At 47.9% G+C, this 23,069-nt stretch overlaps 1 protein-coding gene across 2 annotated transcripts in view; it reads left to right on the top strand.

Moving 5' to 3' along the window:
- The window catches only part of IPO4 (importin 4), a 2,629,293-nt gene that overhangs the window by 2,248,251 nt on the left and 357,973 nt on the right, over window positions 1–23,069 (top strand). For both annotated transcript variants that reach the window (XM_078644926.1, XM_078644927.1), the window contains exon 24: window positions 3,169–3,222. In XM_078644926.1, the coding sequence (XP_078501052.1) occupies window positions 3,169–3,222 (54 nt within the window). The remainder of the gene's footprint in view (window positions 1–3,168; window positions 3,223–23,069) is intronic.

The raw sequence follows: 23,069 nt of genomic DNA, 5'->3' as shown, positions 1-23,069 counted from the left end.
CAGGGCGGACGAACTCAGCCGCCGGTGCATGATGGATCACGAATGGTGTCTGAACTCGGATGTGGCGCAAGGTCTCTTTCTGCAGTGGGGAGAGCCTTGGTTAGATCTATTCGCCACAGATGAGAACGCGCAATGTCATCAGTTCTGCGCGTTGGAATTTCCAAGGCGGCACTCGCTCGGAGACGCTTTTCGTCACGAGGGGAGTTGTGGTCTGTTGTACGCCTTTCCGCCTATACCACTTCTGCCCAGAGTGCTGAAGAAGATCAAACGCGACCGGGCCCAAGTCATCCTTGTGGCTCCGGACTGGGCGCGAAGGTACCGGTATCCTGAGCTACTCAGTATGTCAGTCGATCCCCCGGTTCGTCTGCCTCTTCGGGAGGACCTTCTGTCGCAGCAGCAGGGAACGGTCCTCCACCCGAACCTGTCCAGTCTCCACCTCCATGCTTGGAGATTGAGCGGCGACAGTTGAGGCCATTTGACTTGCCTCCTGAAGTCTGTAATGTCATTCTGGCAGCCAGGCGTCTCTCCTCAAAGTCGGTATACGCCTGCAGGTGGAACAGATTTGTGGCATGGTGCACAGCAAAGGCTGTGGATCCTCTCAATGCCCCTCTTTCTTAGGTTCTCCTCTTCCTTCTTTCTCTTGCCCGGCAGGGCTCTGCTCTGGGCACTATCAAGAGCTACCTTTCTGCCCTTTCAGCCTTTCTAAGGCTGCCTGATCAACCTTCTTTGTTCAAGTCCCCTATCGTAACTCGTTTTCTGAAAGGCATCACACACATGTTTGCTCCTGTTCCGTTTGTGATGCCTCAGTGGGACTTGAACCTTGTTCTTACTTTTCTGATGTGCACTCCCTTTGAGCCACTTCACAACTGTCCTCTCCACCTTCTTACTCTGAAGACTGCTTTCCTGGTTGCCATCACCTCTGCCAGGAGAGTGAGTGAGCTCCAGGCTCTTTCATGTACACCCCCTTTCCTTTCTGTCCATTTGGACAAGGTTGTGTTGCGTACTAAGCCAACTTTCCTGCCCAAGGTTGTCACGGCCTTCCATATCGGGCAGTCTATCACCTTGCCCACCTTCTTTCCGCCACCGCATCCTTCTAAAGAGGAAGAGCGGCTCCACCGTCTGGACCAAAAACGTGCTCTTTCATTCTACTAGGATCGCACACGCCAGTTCCGGGTGGACGACCAACTCTTTGTTGGTTACGTGGGCGCTAAGAAGGGACGGGCGGTGCACAAGAGGACCATCTCTTGGTGGATCATCTTGTGCATCCAGGCGTGGTACTCTTTGGCTAAGAAGCAACCCCCTGTTGGGCTGAGGGCTCATTCCACTCGGGCCACGGCAACTACAACTGCCTTAGGCCGAGGCGTGCCCTTGCAGGACATTTGTCAGGTGGCTACGTGGGCATCGCTGCACACGTTTGCGAGACACTACTGCCTGGACAGCCAAGTCCGGAGGGATGGCTTCTTTGGCCGTTCCGTCCTCCAGGACTTTCTGGTGCGATTATTGGTTCGCAGACCCACCACCGGGGTTGGTATTGCTGGGGTATCTATTCTAAGGTAAGGAATCTATCACTAACGTGTCTCTTTCAGATGCACAAGTTACTACTTGTGTAACGATATATCTGTAAGAGACATTAGTTAGTGATGGATTCTTTACCGACCCACCCATCCTCCCCGTTCTGGGAGCTGATATCTAGGGTTAAGGTCATCCCCTTTCAGGTCCCTAGTTTCAATGGCACCAGTGTTGGTTTTTAGCATGGCTCTGCGTTTCTGGCGCGGAAAAGCTGTGTCTAAGAACTGACGTCAGCACGCGGAGGCGGCGTCTAAGTACTCCGACGACGTCATCACGGGACCCACGACGCCGACGATGGACGCGGAGCCGCAGACGACGCCTACCGACGCGCAAGGGTACTGCTACGCAAAAATTTCCGGATCCAGTCTGACGCCTGGGGAAATTCTAAGGTAAGGAATCTATCACTAACGTGTCTCTTTCAGATGTGTGCTATTATAAGAAACTTCAATGTATTCTCATGTTAGTCTCTTCAGTAACACAAATAAACGGCCACAGTCATGAAATGAAATAGAGGAGGCAGCAGCATGAAATCCAGAGAAGGATCTACCCAAATTATAAATTAACTTACTTTCAATTAAGGATCTCTGGTGGATATTCTATTTACATGCAGATTCCTCATCTCCTGAATGTACCAGGCACTAACTAATGTCTCTTACAGATATATCGTTACACAAGTAGTAACTTGTGCATTTATTCTTTGTACTTCTGAGACTTCAGCTATATGCTCGTCCAAACTCTCCTTTAATTGACTTGGGGCCATATGTATCAACAAACCCTTTAGCGATTCCTAAATAGCGATTTTTAAGGAATCGCTATTTAGGAATCGCAAAATGGTATGTATGAAGAAATTCGCTTTAGTTTTGCGATTCCTTAATCTTCCTTTTGCGAATTCGCAATTAAGGAATAATTTCCAATGCATTCCTATGGGCCAGGAGGCCCATAGGAATGATTGCGAAATAATTCTCAAATTGCGAATTCGCAATTTGCTAATCGCAATTTGAGAAGTATTGCAAGAGTGCAGAGGTGTCTCAAAGACACCCTGCTGCACCCCTGAAATGTACATGAATGTGCATATTGCGTACATACATGCCCTATGGGCATGTGTGTGCATCACATGCCACCTTCAAAAATGCCAAATTGTGCATTTTTTGAAGAATTCGCAAGTTACCATCAACTACAAGTTGGTGGTAATATGCGAATTCTTAACCATAATTCGCAGCCCAAAAATGCTACATACATAGGAATCGCAAAATTGCGATTCCTTAAATGCTATGGCAAAATAAGGAATCGCACATCTTTGCTATACCTTATTTTGCGAATGTATCATACATAACAAAACATGCAAAAAGGCCTTTTGCGATTCGCAAAAGGCTTGATACATATGGCCCTTGGTTTTAACAATGGTACATATCCACTACATGACAAGGAGAGGGCAGAGAGGATAGAAACTAGCTGGTGACAAATGAGGGCAAAGATCTTGGAGTTGGTGAAGCAGCTTTCACTTCTAAGTATTTCAATTACTGTGAAAACTGTCCTTTGATACACTTCAATGAAGGATGTCCAATTTGTGCGATAACTAATTTTTTACCAATCTTACAGACTGCATGCCAGGATCCAGAGGCTGAAGATACTCAGGATGATGAGGAACAACAGGTGAGTGTGGAATTTTTGCTTAACTGTCCAGTTGAATCAATATGCTTTAGATGTGAGTTCAGGGAATCATAACACTGTGGGAGGTGCTTTATCTCACCTCCAAGCTGCTCTAGGGCTATAGCTCTTCCAGCATTTCATGTTGGAGGACCTACTGCAGAATCCACTCAGGAGAAACGTTTTTCTTGCATATACAATTTGAGGAGCTTGTATTATAATTTGTATTGTATTGTGTTATGTTCCATATAGGTACCGTAATATAGGCCTGGGGAATATCATACCTTCACCTAAATTATCTCCCTTACACTACACAGTAACAAGCCTTTAGGATTTAACCGTTACCTAGTTCTAGTCCTGGGCGCAGAAGGGGGGTTTTCCCTGAACAAAAGCGTCCTATAACTTCATTAATAGACTCATACAGTAGGAATGAATGTTCATAAGGGTTCTTGGAAACCAGGCAGAGGCTACACCACCTGCATAATATCTACGTACAAGGTTCATCCCATACGTCATCCTCAAATCCAACAATGGCTAATATAATAAACAAGGGACAAAGAAACCCTAGATACTGTCTGTATGAATACAGCACATCTTTCTAAGGTTGGAGAAGGAGACCAAGACTTCCAGGCCAACACACTGACCAGAGTCACTGAGGCTCCTGCATACAGACGCTCCAGCTGACAGTGGTCGAACACCTCCCTCGCGGTGTCCCACACACACTCCTTTCAGGTAATGGAGTTAGACTAAATCCTAGAGGGATTCTTGGCTACACACCTCACATGCTAGGTACACTTCGGTAAATCTAGATAGGCATCGTAGGAGTATGCGTTCTTAGTATCCTGCATTTAATATTCATGTATGTATTCATGATTATTGCAAGATGGTAGAATTGTATTATCCTTTTATTTTCACTGTACTGCTAATCATATATATCTGCTACTGTCTAATGGTTGTTGCAGCACACCTATTTTACACCAGAAAAACAACTGTACAATAAATTCTTATTTTAACACACCCAACTGTTTCTTCTGTGTATCTCTCTCAGACCGAATAAGTGAGCACGAGTGACTGAGCAAAAGGTAGTACATTGTTTCCACGATTTTCAGAGGTTGCCAAAAACGAACCTATCCCCGATAAGAGGAGAATCTAGTGGCACTGGGAGGTAGCTAATGCAAACATGCTAACTTTATCGGTGGGGGTACTCAGAGCCAGTCTGCCACCAAACCTACAGTTTGTTATCTGGAACGCGCAAATCCTGTATAGGTAATATAGGAACTACACAGCAGTGTTAGTCTACGGAAAAGACTTTGGAAAAATTAAACACTATTATAATGATGATTTTGCTAATATTTATACATTTTTCTACAGGTTAAATTTCAAGTCAATTATCCTTCTTCACATATGAGGAATTTTCAGAAAAAAACGTGCAAAGAACTTGTTCTCTTCCAGGGGATACTCATCAATAGTCATAAGCAGTGAATTATCCCCGCCCATATGCGGGACCCCGGAGCTTATAACAATATCTATCTCTCTCTCTCTCTCTCTCTCTCTCTCTCTCTCTCTCTCTCTCTCTCTATATATATATATATGTATATATATATATATATATATATATATATATATATATATATATATATATATATATATATATGTAGATCTATATATATATATATGTAGATCTATATATATATATATGTAGATCTATATATATATATGTAGATCTATATATATATATATATAGATATATATATATATATCTCAAAGGCAGAAATCCAAAGAAGAGAGGAAATCAGGCGAGCCCTCAAGGTAGATGCAGGTAAGGTTTATTCCTGGCACGAAAGACGATGCGTTTAGACCACGTCCGTGGTCTTGGTCACATGACCCACGTCTCCACAGCGCAGACATTTTAAAGGTGCATTACACATTGTCATTCCATAGACAAAGAAGAAAAGAAATTTCTTTCAGCATGTTAATCGTCACATTTTTAAATAAGTATTGAATTTGGTAAAGACAATTGTGCATAGATTAAAAATGGGGTACTGCGGGGGGCGCTAGAGGGCGCACTGCGGAATGGTTGACTGGTAAGTCAGCTCTGCCGGACGGGTGCCGAAAACGCGGCCTTTCGACCCCTGAAACCCCTGCTAATGCGCAGACAAAGGCATAATTGAGATTCGGAAGATGCGACTTGAACTCCTCTGGTGAAGAGATATTGCAAAGTCCGGCATAACGCGCTAAAACGACGGAACACGGTTAGGAGGCGAGTGGCGATCCAAGATGGCCGCACCTGTCGCTCGGAGCCGCGGTTGTTTCGGACTGGCGCCCGCCCTGATGTGGCTTACAACTGGCAAGTAAACCATCCAGGCACTTGAGATGGCCGTCTTTACTTAAGGCAGAATACTTGATGGCATATGTGGACTGTCGGGGCGCTTTTGATGAGCTTGCGTGTCACTGATGACAAAATGGCGGCGGCGGTGGAACGCACTGACTGCGCATCGGTGCAGGGACAGACTGTGAACGTACGGAGACAAAGTGCGAGCGGACCGGAGAGCGGGGACATCGGAGGTTGCGGCAGCGAGGTAGTGTGACGAGAGAGCGAAGGCGGATCCTCCGCTGATCCTTGTGCTGAGATCGGGACCTGTGGCAGTACGTGGCTCCCCAGATTGAATGGAGGTGCGGAACGAGCGTTATGTACGAGCTGGCAGAGGTGCCTAATGTAATCTATCGACTTTGGGAGCATGAAGTAGCCGTGTAAACGGGTCGCTACTGTGATTAACGTGTACAACAGTGCGCAGAAGACAAGGAGGGCACTTACTACACGCTGGCGAGCTGAGTCGGAAAAGTAGTCCCCCTTGTGCACACTGCACGGAACAGCGCGCACAGCCCAATTAGCAGAGCGAACAGGAGCTACAGGAGTGTTAGCTTGTCAACGGGTAGCCATCGCTGGCCAGGTGGCAGTGGCAGACGTCCTAACAGGGAGTGCTGAGGTGAAGAGGGGGAGACAGCGCGTTTCTGACGGCGCCTTATCCCAGCCACAACAAAACAACGAGAGGACCATGCAACCCTGCGGACCTTTCAGATGAATACCACTGGCACACGGTGGGCATCCAGGACACCCCAACGTCGAAATACAACGTCAACGCCGGGCCCGGGAACGCCGCGCCATAGCCCTCTCACGTGTGCTGTCACTATGGGGAAAACAGATAAACAGCAGACCAAATTGCCTTTCGAAGCCAGGAGACAGACCAAAGGCAATTCGGCAACATCGGACGCGGAAGGAGACCAAGAAGCGTCTGACGGGACCGGCATGGAGTCAGTCCTAAGGGCGATTCAGCAAAGTCTGCAAGACATGAACGGCAAGCTGGACAGCGTAATGCAGCGCGTGGACAACATGGCGGCAAAAATTGAAAAGCACGATGAAAGGATAGTGGAGGCAGAAAGGCGGATCTCCACTGTGGAAGATGAGTCCAGAACCACATCGAAGGCATGCGGCGGCATTGAAAAGACGCTGGAGGTCCTGCGTGCCAAGGTGGAGGACCAAGAAGCGAGATCTAGACGGAATAACGTCCGCATAGCAGGTCTGCCGGAGACCACCAACACGGGTAAAATGGAAAGTTACATAGAGAAGATGCTGAAGGAATTGTTTGGGGCTGAGAGTCTGTCAGAGGTTTTCCTGGTCGAACGAGCGCACCGCTCCTTGGCGCCTGTCCCGAAGCCGGGAGCCACCCCGCGCATGGTAATTGCCCGCTTGCTCAACTATAGGGATAGAGACACGGTTTTAAGACTCGCTAGAGAAATGGGCACGGTAACGTATCAAGGCAGCACACTGGAGTTCTACCCAGATCACACCATGGCTGTACAGTTGGCAAGGAAAGAATTTGCGCAAGTAAAAAAGAAGCTACGAGAGCTAGGTCTTGAATACGCAATGCTGTATCCTGCAAAACTCAAAATAACTAATGCGGAAAAACCTGTGATTCTACCGACAGTGCAAGCAGCTCAAGAATATATCAAGAAATTTAGTAAGCGGAGAAAGACACAAGGCCGAGAGGACCGGACAAGCGATAACGACTGAGGACCTGTTGGATTGCAGATCTCAAGTTTCACCACAATATCCTGCAAAAGACGATTTCCAGAGGTCTCGACTCCTCATGTTAATGGAGGGGCACAGATGTAGCGAATATACTACTCGAAGAAGTTTTCTTTTTTGCATATAGACCGACAGATGAGGCCATGAATGCATCGTGTAAGAAACTGCAACTGGCAGTCTGGACACGAACTGTTGTCCTACGCAGTGAGTACCCTGGCAGCCATGTGCTCCGAATTGCGGATATGTCGAATGTGGCAGTGGAGTACGAGACTATTGTAAGACTGCGGCGGGGAGTGGGAGAGGGAAGAAGGGTTATTGTGATCATTAAAAACGACAAAAGCACCTGTCCACATTCACCATGTGGATGGAGATGTGTGCACCTGGCGACACCCCCAAGCGGGTGTACCCCAGATCAAGTTCTACTTTTAAATTGGTTGTTGCAAGGGGATGGCTTTGGCAAAGTTTGGGCGCTAAAGTGGGTGGGGGGAGGGAAGGGGTGCAAGGGATTGTTCCTATAGTTTCACTGTGGCTGAGAAGCATTGCGACCTCTCTATTTTGCAACTGTACTATTACCACAAATGTCCTCATCACTAGACGTTATGTACGCATACTAATGATGACACGAACTGTGACCGTGCTATGTAGAAGAATAAGTCACGCAATGCCATGGCAGCACCCATAATTAATGGTCTAGCACGACCTGACACTCTAAAATTCATAACATGGAATGTCAGAGGCTTGGGTAATCCGAAGAAAATTAGACAAATGTTTGCTTATTTCGATAGATTACACATAGATGTGGCCTTCCTGCAGGAAACGCACACAGCGGTAAACAATACATCTACATGGGGGAACAGATGGGCAGAGTCAGTCACTAGTTCCAACTACTCGTCATATTCCCGAGGGGTTAGCATACTAATACGGAAGGGTATACACTTTCAGATTTCAGACACTCACAAGGATACGGAAGGTAGAAGCGTGATGGTAGTGGGTACGGTGAGACAGCACAAGGTTGCATTGATAAACACATATGGGCCTAATGTAGACGACCCGGGTTTTTTTGAGACACTCTGGCACAAAATAGCTGATATCCAGGTAGATAATCTCATATGGGGTGGCGATTTCAATATAGCACTGAAGGAGGGACTTGACAGATCACTTCACACAGCGGAACCACATGTAAGGGCAAGAGCGAGGCTCCAAGATGCTATGGAAGATTTACGGCTGGTTGACATGTGGAGGGTTCATCACACAGGGGAATTAGTTGCAACGCACATAAACGCGGCACACAACAGTTGGTCTAGGCTAGACTACTGGCTAGGCACACAGAATATGCTAGCGTGGACACACAATATCACGCATCTCCCTAGAACACTTTCGGATCACAGTCCAGTACTACTGGAAATGAGGATTCCGCATTACGAACCTCCGCCTTTCACATGGCGATTTAATGCAGCCGCACTACGTGATCCATTGTACGTAGACACCATCCATAAAGCAATTATCGATTATTTTGACCTAAACAGCCCCACGGTAGAAGACCCTAGCTTACTATGGGAAGCTTTCAAGGCCACACTGCGAGGGGTTTGCATTAGCACGACCACAGGAATACTGAGGGACATCAGGCAACAGCTAAAAAACCGTGAAAACGCCATACGAGCACTAGAGCGCAATTATACAGCTACGGGGGACACGACGCTGCTGGGAAACATACATGAACTACTAACGGAGCATAAACAGTTTGCAGTGGATGAGCTCAAATATATCTTTAAACGCAAAACTGCCAGAATGTATGGGGAGGGGGGCAGGCCAGGAAGGGCCCTAGCCGAAAAAATATGCACAGGGCGAGCGCCACAGCACATTACGGCAGTCAAAACCCGACTAGGTACGGTGACTCATGACATTAAAGGCATAATGAGCGAATTTATGGACACATACAGCAAATTATATGAGGCACGTCCGTCGATGCCACAGCGGGACCTATTGACCTACATGGAGGATGTAGAAATAGCGTGGTTATCTGCGGGTCACAGAGCATACCTGGCTCGCCCTATAACGATAGAGGAAGTGATAGACACTATTAAGCGGCAACCAAATGGCAAAGCACCAGGGCCAGACGGCTTCGGGATAGAATTTTATAAAACATTTCCTGACTTACTTGCCCCACACCTAGTGCGTTTATACGGCGCAGCACACGAGGCCCAAACATTGCCACCATCCATGAGGGAAGCACTACTCATCGCGCTGTTGAAACCAGGCAAGGACGAAGAACAATGTGACTCATACCGCCCCCTGTCGCTCATAAATGTGGACACTAAAATAATCGCCAGCTTACTGGCGGAACGTCTAAAACCACTAATGCCCCTCCTGATACGGCCCGACCAATCCGGCTTCATACCGGACAGATCAACGACGCACAATACACGCACGTTATTTGCACTAGCCCATTATCTGGTGCCGGACATAAAGGCAGTGGCGGTATTACTAGATGCGGCTAAAGCATTTGACACTATAGATTGGCCCTTCCTTCACGCAGTACTAACACGCATGGGGTTTCCGCCGATTTTCATTGGGTGGATCACGATGCTCTACATAAATCTAACTGCACGCATTCGGATAAACAAACATGTTTCAGACCCGATTAAAATATGTCGGGGCACCAGACAGGGTTGTCCACTCTCCCCGATGCTTTTTGCCCTCATTCTGGAACCCTTAGCGTGCAAAATTAGACAACATCATCACTACTCGGCCATACAGATGCCGTCACGCCCCATACATATATCGCTCTATGCGGATGATATGGTCCTTTACGTAAAAAACCCTGAACAACACCTTAACCCACTACTGCGCGAATATTTAAAATTTGGCCAACATTCTGGGCTGCAGATCAACTGGGCCAAGTCCCTTGTTCTGGCACTGACGGATAGCACAAGCCCGACGACACTGGACTATCCCCTAGAATGGCAGAATGAGCCAACGCGGTACCTGGGAGTGTGGTTCCACAGGGATCCAATTCAATTCAATTCAATTAAAAAAATCTTTATTTCGGTAAAAAAATTTACCATAAAAGACGATTATGAAAACAGTTCATTTAAATGATTTATACAGCAAATTTTAAAATTCATAAAAACATCACTGGAAAGAAATCCTAGTATACTAAGAACAGGTCTGTACTTAAGTCTGTGTTTTAAGACATTTCCTTCTGATAGACCAGAGGGCGCCCAGATACTTGGCCATAGCAAACACAATGTGGTCTGACAGATCAGTTTTTAAGACTCTAAAAGCGGCCAGACACCTCTTAAATCCCAGATTCCTGCATATGGGAACAATCCAGTGCCTTCGGATCGCCCGGTAAACTGGACAGAAAAAAAGAATGTGGAGCTCACTTTCGTCCGTAATTCTGCACGCTGGACAGGTGCCACTTGGATCATGACTCCATTTAGCTGTAAAAGTTCTGATGGGGAGAGATCCATGTCTCCACTGGAGGTATAATTTTCTCAATAAGGTGGGATAAATTTTGTCCAGAGTTTGCTCCATGTTGTAGTTCACCTTATGGGACAAAAAGGAAGCTGTCAAGGTCCCCCGGTGTTGATGGCTAAGTATCAGGGAAAGTTTACTTTCGCGGTATGACCTGGCTAGTTCCTTTTTAGAGAGGATGTGGCACGTGTTCAGGGGGTCAGACCACATTGTTGAGAGTCCGAGGGCCTCCAATTCCAGTTTGATGTAATTGAGCCACTTTATTTTTCCCACACCTGGAGTAGCAAGAACCTCCCGGAGTCCTTCCCTATAGCTGGCCAATTCTGGGGTTGTGACAACAACGAAGAGTCCCACCTAATTTCTGCTATTTAAGCAGTGACTCGTTATATGAGTCAGGAGACCTTATGTCTCGAAGTACACAGTACTTACCACGGGAAATTTACAATCTATACCAAAGGCAATATATAACAATGATAGTGCACACATCTATGCATTTCGGGAGGGGAGTTCTATGTAACGCACATAAGACCAGATATACGTTTCTTTTAAAAGGTTGTACAGTTTTTTATTTAATAAAAAATTTTTTTGAAAGATAACACAATACACAATTATACACAATCAATAAAATACATTTTAAAATTTCATGATAACATATAGAAAAACCAGAAAAAAGTCGACGCGGCGTTTCGGTGCTTGTATGTAGATACGACACCTTCTTCAGGACGGTTAATCTTATTAGCAAACTAAAGTTGTTCCAATCAGAGATCCCTCCTTTTGATTTCAAGGGGGATGCTCGTAAGGCTTCCAATATGTATGGATAAAATATGGCACCTGTTGTTAAAAATCAGGGCTTAACATGAAGCTGTACCGGGGTTGGCCACCGTTTCCTTTTTCTTATCGATTGACAAATTGCCCAGTTGGCATACCTCAGTTGTCACCGTTTTTTAGACATGGGGACTTCTATCATCAGAGGCTCTGCATTCAGTAATATCCCTTTTACTTAGTCGTCGTTGAGTTTCTTTTAAAAGCAGTAATCTTCTGCAAAAGTACCGGCCTCCCTGCCTCCTCCGTAGTACAGCTTCCGGGTCCCGAATTCTGGGGTTGTCCATAGTCTACGCCAGAAGGCCAGCGGGCGTAGAGCCAATTCCTCATCAAGTGGACGTAGGCCTAAGTCCATCCTGAGGGGGACAAGGGGGGTGCTCGGTGGTAGCCCAACAAGGTTACGAATGAATTTATTTTCCACCTTCAGCAGCATTGATGTTTTTTCATGGCCCCAGAGTTCAGATCCATAGATGACAGCCCCCTTGGCCTGGGATCCATAAATCTGTAGAGGAGGGCCAATGGGCCTGATTGAGGATTTGTTGCTTGCCAAGAGCTTCATTATGCCTCCCGAATGCTGGGTCAATTTAAGTGCAGCTTTCTCCAGGTGTGAGCTCCAGGTGAATTTATCATTTAAAACAATTCCCAAGTATTCGAAGGTTTTTACTCTTTCCAACTTGGTGTGTGCAATACTTGGACTGAAGTAGAATTTCTGTGGGGGATTGAGGACCATGAATTTCGTCTTGGAGGCGTTAATTTCTAATCCATGGGCCTCACAGAAGTCCACAAAGCCATCAAGGATGCGCTGGATGCCTTTTGCCGACTTAGATAGTAGCAGTGTGTCGTCGGCAAACATGATGGCTGGGACTCTCTCAGCGGCCAGTTTTGGGGCGTCAGAGTTAGGTACACCTGCTAAGTGGGCGATTACCCCGTTGACATAGAGGCAGAACAGGGTTGGTGCAAGCACACAACCCTGCCTTACCCCCCTGCCAACGGGGAACCTCTCGGACAATTCCCCCAACCTGCCGCATCTAACCTGGGCAAAGTTATTGGAGTGGAGGCGAATTATCATATTCAGAAGGCCTTCGGGGACCCCCAGTTTGTCAAGGACCTCCCAAAGCTTATTCCTCGGGACCAGGTCGAACGCTGCCCTCAGGTCCACAAATACAGTATAGAGGCTGCCACCCTCCAACTGCACCGTTTTCCAGTATATGAGGATGAGACGAAAGACCTGGTCCACAGTGGAGACCTTCTCCCTGAAGCCTGCTTGAAAGGGGCTAAGGATGTTGGAGTCCCTGATCCACTCGTGTAGGCGATTTAGCAAAAGCTTGGAAAAAAGTTTCTGGGCTACATCAATTAGGCTTATTGGCCCATAGTTTGCCGGAAGGAGGGGGGACCCCTTTTTTAAAATTGGCACTATTTCAGCCCCTGGCCAGGTGGAAGGGATTGGGAGGCCTTTCAGAATGGAATTAAATAGCACCCCAAAATAGGGAGCCCAGACTTTAGGTTCGTGCTTGTAAAGGTCGCCTGGAAGCCTGTCTAGGCCCGGCGCCTTACCTGCAGACAGGGAGGAGATTGCCAGGGTAACTTCCTCTACGCTGAAACCATCCATGGCAATTGCACTATTTATGAACTTGGGGAACACTCCAGCGGGTTCACTTTTCCCACTATCACTACTATGTGGTTGGTATAGATTTTTAAAATATTCCTCCCAGACGGATGGTGCTATGTTGGCCTCAACTGCTGCAATTGGTTCGGCCAAGCCATGCCTAACAATTTGCCAAAAGGTCCGTGAGTCTCGACAAACGAGGGCAGCTGTTATTTTTGTCCAGTTCTCCTCGTCCCAATCTATTTTTGCTGTGTGGAGAGCGGATTTGTAAGCTACTCGTCTTTCCCTAATAGTGTTTAAAGTGTCTCGTGCTTTGAGTGATTCCAGCAGAAGATTTTTTGCTTCCCTGCAAGAGGCATTGAACCAGGTCGCTCTTCTCTGTTTAGACTTGTGTGACCTGGCGACTGGATTCAGTACCTCTGCTAGATTGGTGCATAACTCAGAGTGGATATTACCGAGAACAGGCAATTGTGCCTGAATACCCAAAGTGCCTGTGATATTGGTCTCGGATTCGCTGAATGAATGGTTCATACAGCGCTCTACTTTTTACAGGGTGGGAACGACTAGTGCATAAATTCTCTCAATGTTGTTATGATTTTCCAGCAATTTGGCCCATTTTATTCTACGCCTATTGCTGGATAACACAAGGTCGGGCTGTGATGGTGCATTAATATGTACCTCATCCGTTTGCCGACCAAGGATCTCAAATTTTAGTGAGAGCAGATTGTGATCACTATCAAATCTGGGGATAATTTTGAAGTCTTTCACCCTCCTCCAATCCCTGGTTGGAACCATTATATAGTCAATCCGTGACTCATATCCTGGTCTATTAAAGGTATTTTTTGGCGGGATATCACCCTCGGTCCGACCATTACACGCCCTCAACGAGTGACAGAGAGTGAGGGACATTATCTGAGTAGCAAGAGGGGACCATGCCTTGGTCACTGTATCCGTCAGGGTAGGAATATCCCATAGGTCATCCTCCTCACTGGATATGCCCTCCAGATGGTCAGGGAGTGGTTCATATTGCTGGTTAAAATCTCCACCTATAATTAGAGGGGAATAGAAATTGTGTGTGTCGAGGAACTGTGCTAAATCTTCCACTGAACCCGAAGTTGCTGCAACCCCCACTGGCCTTGAGTATATGTTAATCAATATGAGCTTGTCTCCACAAGGCCAATCAAGGGAGACACACTGGAAATCACAGGAGTTGGTTTCCAGTTGTGTGGCCCTACAGCCCAAATGGGACCCAACCCAGGTCGAAAGTCCTCCTGAGGGTCGGCCCTTTCCTCCCCATTTCGCTTCAATATTAAAGATAGCGAATCCCTGACGGGTAAATTGATCTCTAGCCCATGTCTCTTGTAAGAGACATATATCGTAGGCCTCTGCTAGATCAGTCCAGTCTGGGGTATCTACTTTATTGGCTAGCCCTGCCACATTCCAGGATAAAATGGAAATTATACCCGGGGCCTTTGATGTGCTACTAGTATCTAATATCATGGAGCACTCTTGAGCTACAGATTTTCCATATTGGTTGGGTGGAGGGGCGTCCAGTGGAACACTATTTAATTTAAGGCTATGTGAGACAGAGGGATTATATTCCAACCTTAGGTGGGAATCGGTAATTACACCCTTAGGTGAGCATGTAACTTGCCTATCTACCCCTACTCTGAGATCGTCAGTCATTATGTGGGCTGGTGTTAGAGGGAGAGATTGACCGCCCGTGTGTGTGTTTGAAACACTGTTAGTTAATATGCCGCCCATAAAGGGATCCAGAATTAGTCATCCGCACTAATTACGGTAGAGTGATATCGACTCTGGAAGAGAAGGTCAAGAGATGGAATAAACTGCCGTTATCACTGGCGGACAGGGCTGCCATCGTAAAGATGGTGCTTTTACCCAAGTTTCTCTACCTGTTCAATAATATACCGATCAAGCCTCCTGCGGAGGTATTCCGTAATATAAATAAATTTGTGCTGAATTTGTTATGGGCAGGAAAGCAAGCCAGGTTGGAGCTAAAAACACTGCAACTCCTGTATGCTAAAGGAGGTTTCAAGGTCCCAGATCTATATCTATTACTTATGCGCTCAGGCACAATTTGCACATCACTGGTTCCACGAAGTCCCTTTTCTGACACATGTGGCGGTGGAAGCGGGAGACACAGACCCGATTCCATTGACAAGCATACTACCATATAAACGGGTAAAATTACATGACCGGGACATTAACCCGGTTAACACCACCACGGAAGCGTGGAGATTACTGGGCAAGTTAACGAACAGTCTACCACTATATGCACCTGCACTCCCACTAGCTCATCATCCTGCACTTTCAGTGACGCAGGAACAGGTTGGAATGGACATATTGAGAAACGCGGGTATTGACAAGCTGGGCGACCTATACAAAGAGGGGAGCTTTCAAACATTAGGCGATCTAGACTATATCAGTAATCCCACACTGCTGTTTAGGTTTACCTACTATCGACTGCAGAGGGCGGTGAAAGAGCATTTTCCTGAGTTCCCGGAGGAACCACGTACACTGGCGCCACTAAAGCTGATACTCACGACACACACGGCCTCACACTTGGTATCTAAGTTGTACACAAGCGCGCAAGCAGACATTGGAGGGAACGCCGCTAAGGCGAGAGATAAATGGGGCACAGTGCAAGATGATACGCTGTCAGAGGAGGAATGGGAATCCACTTGCCTGCTCACCGGCATGCTAACATCTAATGGAAACCTGAGAATCATCCACTACAAATATCTCCATCAAATGTACTATACGCCTATGAGGCTGCACAGATACGGACTGAGGGATGACTCTAACTGTGTCCGCTGCAGGCAAGAGAACGCAGACTTCATGCATCTAGCGTGGCACTGTCGCCCAGTGGCGAGATTCTGGGAACAAGTGACTCAAGCCTTGAATGACATGCTGGGGGCATCAATTGAATGCAAAGCCAAGGTCTGTTTGTTGGGTATTGTACCCCACCTAAGAGCGCAGAGACGTACATTTTGTATGATAGCGCTCTTAATGGCAAAGCGGAGAGTGTCACTACATTGGAATAGTAAACTGAGGCCACAGATGAAAAACTGGCTGGAAGATTTAACGTATTGCTGTGACACACTTAACACTTATGAGGAGGAATTGCCAGCTGGCTCACGCCCTAGGGACTATTGGGTGTATCTCAGGCAATATCTACTAACACATGCAGCGGCGCAAAATGAGTCACAGTAACGAGACAGATCGCGGGGTAACAAATGGTGATGTGTACGGATAAAAGATTTATAATGGGGGGGAAGAATGCTGTGCCACAGTGACCTAAGTTATATGAGGGTTTCGTATTTGGTTTAGTTGTTGGTTGATATAAGTACAAAATGTAAGAATCTCAACGTGTTTAAAAGCGATAATGGCACTGATATGTAATGCACATGCTTCTACATGCAACGCCGCCGGTCTTAATGATGTCGGCTGATGGGCTGTGTACAACGCGTGACATGATATCTACGACATGAATGTATCTAACCGGCCTCTTCTGGTTGAAGGCGTGGAAAATGTATTATGTTTCCTATATGTGTGAAAAGTGCAATAAACATCTTACACAATAAAAAAAATAAAAAAAATGGGGTACTGCAATCTAATTTACAATGTTACAGGCAAGGTATATGATGTTAAGAGTACATTTGTATTTGATACCGGTTCAGCCATAAGGTGACAGTTGGTTCTTGTTTAACACAGAAATCAATGCATTAGAAAAAATACAGTATACATTGGAAGGGTAATACATTGTATTATATGTCCTAGGTGACTTTTTCCAGTGTGGAAGTGCTAGTGCATCTTGAGGTTAATCCTCCTAGTGCAGGTATAGTACCTGGGTGTGCTCATTATTCCGAAGTAGCTTTGGAGTTTGGGCGAATGCCATGGGCTCCAGTGCTCATATCTTTACCGTGGTTTGTGAATTCGCGGAATCTATTGCACAATACTCTCCTGTAAGAGGAAAATAAGACAGTTAATGCATTGAAACAGTAATCTGAGGTATGTACATGGGATAATTCAAGTCACCGTGTATCCAAACCTTCTGTTTTGTTGCATCTAGGTTTGCAGTGCCTGACAATTAAAAGAATGGATAAAGTAGTGAATGTGTGGTGAGAGAGAAGAGGAGAAGGGTGGGGGGCGGGGGTGTTGGGAGGTATAAAAGGGGAGAGGGAAGTGAGTGTGTCAGCGAGGCAAAATCATTATATGCGATATGGGCAAGCTAATAAGTTTAAAGATGGCTGTACAGTTCCTCATATTGGTTCATGCCATACGGAAACTTGGTACCTGCCTGGAGGATGAACCGTGACTCGTGTTTACGGAGTGCTGCAATGCGGTTACCTCCTCTGGGATTGGCTTTGACAGTGTCTAAACCAAATAATCTTGCTTTGGTCCAGTCTGCTTCATGTTCCTTAGCAAAGTGTCTAGCTGTGCTGTAGCTGTTATCTTTATTTGTAATGGCACGCCAGTGTTCTAAAAACGCTCTTTTTACTGGGAACGTGGTGGACCCTATGTACCAGAGGCCACAGGGACAGACAATGGCATAGGCGACAAACTCTGTGTTGCAATTGATCAATTGCGGTATTTTCCATTTGGTTTTTGTTCTTCCCAGAGTAATGTCGGTGACGTTTGTGAGAAGTTAGCCTGGCATATGGTGTCCACTATTCTAGTGGGCACCTTGCACCAGTCTAAACGACCCGTATTGATGGTGATTGTAAAGTCAACCTTATAGATAAGCTATCCTAGTGGTAGCATGGACCAACAGTCATAGGCTAAGACTTCAGAGAGCGTGTAAAGCAAGCTGTTTTACCAATTATAATCCCTTGAATACCAAATGAAAGGACACCACACCAGGTATATATCAAATATATATGTATTTATTTCTAACACAACCCCTCTGCACTCTTTATGAGGTCAGAAATCGAAGTACATCACAAGTTACTCAATTAGCATAAGATAAGTTGCACAAATACAGTTTTGCCCTAGGGGCCTCACAAACCATATACTAAGTAAGTGGTATAAGAACCACTTCAGAAATAGTGAATAGGCCTAGGGTCTAGGGAATCGCTGGGGCTACACTGAACAACCAAAGGTTTGGAAGTAGGAGACCCACGGGAGATGCGTGCAGTGTCTAAACATACTCGCGAGTTACCATTGACTTATACTGGAGAACGAAGAAGTTACCAAGTTACTGTTTTTAGGGCACTTCCGGATGGACTACGACAAACCCCCTTTAAACTAGGACACTTGGAGAGTCAATACTTACGGGAGCACTGGAGTACTCGAGTTACCATACCCAGAAAGCCGGGTGCATAGGTGTCTTTTCGTGTCGGGTTTCGTCGATGCTTTCAATAGAGATCTGCAAAAGAAGTGCTGCAGGCGGCCAAAGGAAAGAGTGTCCGGGTGGATCCAAGGGTGGATCGAAAAACTGAAGAACCTGAAAGCAGAGGGGACAGAGTCTGGGTCACAAGCCAGTGACCAGGAAGGAACCGGGAAGGAACCAGGCGATGTCGCGATGATCTCAGGTGAAGAGGTGAAGCTTGTCTCTACAGGAGCTGGATTCGAGCTGTCCCACGAAGGATCTAGTTGACTGCGGTGTCGGTATCTGGACTGGACCCAACAAGCCTTGGCAAACGCAAACAACGCAGGAAGTGAAGATTGGCTTCAAGTCAGACCAGCAAGGTCTGGGGAGCTTCTCCTTTGCAGGGAAACTGGAACAAGCCTGGAGCAACCAGGAAAGCAGTTTGGTTTCAAAGGTTTGTCTTCAGGGGGCTCACTAGCCAGCGGGCTAGCAACCAGGAAGACTCGTTGAGCTGAAATGCAAGAGCGGGCCCCACGCGGCACTCGTGGAGGGCTGAGCTTCAGTGCAAATGGTGCTTGGGTCTGGGGCTTCTCGTACCCCAATGCACAACTGCGAGGGTGCCTCGGTAGTTGCACTGTTAGCAAAATGCAGGATGTCCAGGGTGTCCGCCCCATGTCTCTCGTGGCTGCCACAGGTCTCAGGTTTGCTGTGGATGTGGGTCGGAGTCAGAGAAGTCTGAGAGTCCAGTTCCTGAGTCGCTGAGTCTTCGGGATCCGTCGGGAGCATCGACTAAGCAGACCGGCAAGTTACTGGTGGTGCCTGTTTGCACAGGATGGTCACTCCTTGACCACAAGGGAGATGTCTTCAGTCTTCTAGTCGAAATAGAACGTCGAAGGGACAAGAGTTTCGTTTCAGAGTTTAGTTCCAGGATAATCTAAAGTCCTAGGGACACAGCACCTATCTTTATACTAAAAAGTGGGCTGGATTACCTGCTAGGTCCCTCCTATGGGTGGACCTGAGAAGGGGGTGGTTATACCCCTTTCCCTTTGTCCAGTTTCGCGCCAGAGCGGGCTGGGGTGCCCCAGCAACTGGTTTGAACCGGGCTATGCATGGAGCACCTTGTGTGCCCCAGGCAGTGTCTGGAAAAGCATCTTTCCATTCAACCCACCCTGCCCCAATACACTACAGGCCGTCTGAGTTTCCCCCAGCTGCAGGAGGTCAGACTCGTGTCTGTGGCAGCAGCATCCATTTTGTGATGCTGAGGCTCTGTTTAACTTTAACCGGGTAAAGCAGTAACATACATGTCTTTTCCCTCTAGAAGGGTGGAATGCTACCCCCGCCCCAGAATTGGCAGGGGGGGTAGTATTCCAGAGTGTTTGACACCTTACACGACATGTTTTGATAAAGCCAAACCAAAGTTAGCATTAACCGTGAGGATTAAAATGCACTTAAGAGTATATGGTATGGTGATATCATAGAACAGCTAAAAGGACATGGTTCCGAAAGCTGCAGAGGGGCTCAGCTCATGCTAGGGCACCCTCTCACATAAAACCAAGCACTATGCCTCCAGGATTGTTAAGGCCTGCCATAGGAGTGACTTATAGGTTACTATGTCTATATATAAGGTAGATATAGATATACTATATCTAATTACACCACCTTACCCAAGCTGAGTGATCGGCTTGTGGTGTCAGTTTGGATAGCCAGCCAGGGGTGGCATAATGCATGCTGCAGCCCCTGGTAGGCCTTGGATGCACCTATGCCAGGGGTACCTATGGTACACTAATCTGAAGAAACAGGTAAGTACTAGATTTCTTACCTTAGAATATCCCCAGGCGTCAGACTGGATCTGGAATTTTTTGCGTAGCAGTACCCTTGCGTGTCGGTAGGCGTCGTCTGCGGCTCCACGTCCGTGGTCGGAGTCGTTGGTGCCGGGATGACGTCGCCGGAGTACTTAGACGCCGCCCTCGCGCGCTGACGTCACCGCATGCCTCTTGGGCCGCTACACCCACTCTCTGTGGGACATGGTTGCGGATGTGTTGCCACAATGTCCAGCGGAGGTCCAGACTAAACTCGCCCAAGCCCTTGCGGAGGGTCGAAATGCGGCACGGTTTTCTATCCGGTGTGGGCTGGACACCACGGACTCACTGGGTAGAGCGATGGCAACGACGGTGGCGATTCATCACCACGCCTGGTTCAGGTCCGCCAACTTTTCGGCTGATGTCCAAAACACTCTTAGGGACATGCCGTTTGATGGCCGTCGCCTCTTTGGCGACAAGGCAGACCCATGCGCTTGAGCGCTTCAAGGACTCAAGGGCTACAGCCAAGTCCTTGGGCCTCTCGGCCCCGCGCCAGGAAACGGGTTCCTTTCGTGGCCAAGAAAGGGGCGCTCCCGCACGTGCTGCCAGCCACGCACCGCAGCCTTACATCCAGCACGGTGGCGGCCGTGGAAAACCGCCATGGCGGCGGTCGGGCACAACGGCGAGGCCAGTCCACACCTTCCCCTGCAGCATCTGCCTCTAAGCCCTCCTAGTCCGTGCTTTAATGCCCATGTGACGCCAGTGGGGGGCAGGGTTCGCCATCACCACTTCCACTGGCGCACTGTCACTTTGGACAGGTGGGTGCTGCAAATCGTCCAAAGGGGCTACTCTCTCCCCTTCGAGACGACCCCTCCAGCCATGCCACCGCAATACCACCGCGTGTTGGGGGATCACTTGACACTTCTACAAGAGGAGGTTACGGCCCTCTTGGACAAGGGGGCCATCAAGCGCATTCCTGGACCAGAAGTAGGGCGTGGTTGTTACTCCCTTTACTTTCTGGTACCCAAGAAGGGCAAAGGGGGCGTCCGCCCTATCTTGGACCTACGGAACGTCAACGGCTTCCTTCGGAAAGAGAAGTTCAAGATGCTGACACTGGCTCAGGTCTTAGCTGCCCTGGACCCAGGAGACTGGATGGTAGCGTTGGACTTGCAGGACGCTTATTTTCACATCCCCGGCCTGCTACCTGCAGTTCACGGTAGGCCACGAGCACTTTCAGTTTACCGTGCTCCCCTTCGGCCTTACCAGCGCCCCACAGGTGTTCACGAAGATGATGGCGGTGGTCGCAGCTCATCTGCGCAGGTTAGGGGTTTCAGTCTTCCCCTACCTCGATGACTGGTTGTTGAAGGCGGGCTCGCCCCCGAGACAGTCGTCAGCCACCTCCAGGCGATGGCTGACCTCCTGCACCAGCTGGGGTTTTCCATCAATGTGCCGAAGTCACACCTGTATCTCTCTCAGAAGCTCCTCTTCATCGGAGCGGTTCTCGACTAGGCTCAGTTTCTGGTTTATCCTCCCGAACAGCGGGTTCGGGATATTCAGGCTCTGATCCCACTCTTTCAGCCTTTATTCCGGGTCTCGGTCAGGTTGACGCTGCGGCTTCTGGGGCTGATGGCCTCCTGCATCCTTCTGGTGCATCATGCCAGGTGGCGGATTCGGGCTCTGCAGTGGGACCTGAAGTTTCAGTGGGCCCAGCATCAGGGCAACCTGTCCGACCATGTCCTGATCTCGGAGGGCACTGCCAGACAGCTGCAGTGGTGGCTCGGGTACTGTGATTGGGTCAGCGGCAGATCCCTCTCCCTACCCCAACTGGAGCAAGTAGTTGTGACGGACGCGTCCCTCCTCGGTTGGGGAGGCCACATGGGAGAGGCGGAGATCAGAGGCCTCTGGTCTCCGGCGGAGTCCCGGCTCCATATCAACCTTCTGGAGCTGAGGGCGATTCGTCTAGCACTGAAGGCATTCCTCCCCTCTGTCCGGGGGAGTGTAGTGCAGGTGTTCACGGACAACATCACCGCCATGTGGTACTGCAACAAACAGGGCGGGGTGGGGTTGTGGACCCTCTGCCAGGAGGCTCTGTGTCTCTGGCAGTGGCTGGAACATCAGGGCGTTACCCTGGTGGTTCAACACCTGGCAGGTTGTGTAGGAAGGTGGATATCTGACTATGGTTACCCCAGATTTATTTGCCTTGCGTTTAGCTGGTTTTCGGCTTATTTGGTCTGGAATCCTGCTAATCAGGGCCCCAAGCTATCTGCTCTCACTGTAAAATGGACTCCATATACTCTAGGTACATCTCCAATTGGATATTGGGTCACCTTATGAGCCCCTGTATAGTGTACCATAGGTACCCAGGGCATAGGTGCATCCAAGGCCTACCAGGGGCTGCAGCATATCTTTTGCCACCCCTGGCTGGCCATCCAAACTGATACAACTGGCTGATCACTCAGCTGGGGCAAGGTCGTGTAATCACCCGTTGCTTAGGTATAGTATTCCTATACTTACCATTATATATAGACACATATGCACCTATAAGTCACTCCTATGGCAGTCCTTAACAATCCTGAGGGCAGAGCGCTTGGTTTTATGTGAGATGGTGCTCCAGCATGAGCAGAGCCTGTCTGCAGCTTTCGGAACCATGTCCTTATAGCTGTTCTATGATAAAGCCATACCATATACTCTTAAGTGCATTATAATCCACGCGGTTGAATGCTAACTTTG

The sequence above is a fragment of the Lissotriton helveticus genome, chromosome 5_1 (genome assembly GCF_964261635.1).
Source record: "Lissotriton helveticus chromosome 5_1, aLisHel1.1, whole genome shotgun sequence".
Classification (NCBI taxonomy): domain Eukaryota; kingdom Metazoa; phylum Chordata; class Amphibia; order Caudata; family Salamandridae; genus Lissotriton; species Lissotriton helveticus.
This window is presented reverse-complemented; position numbering and strand designations above follow the sequence as displayed.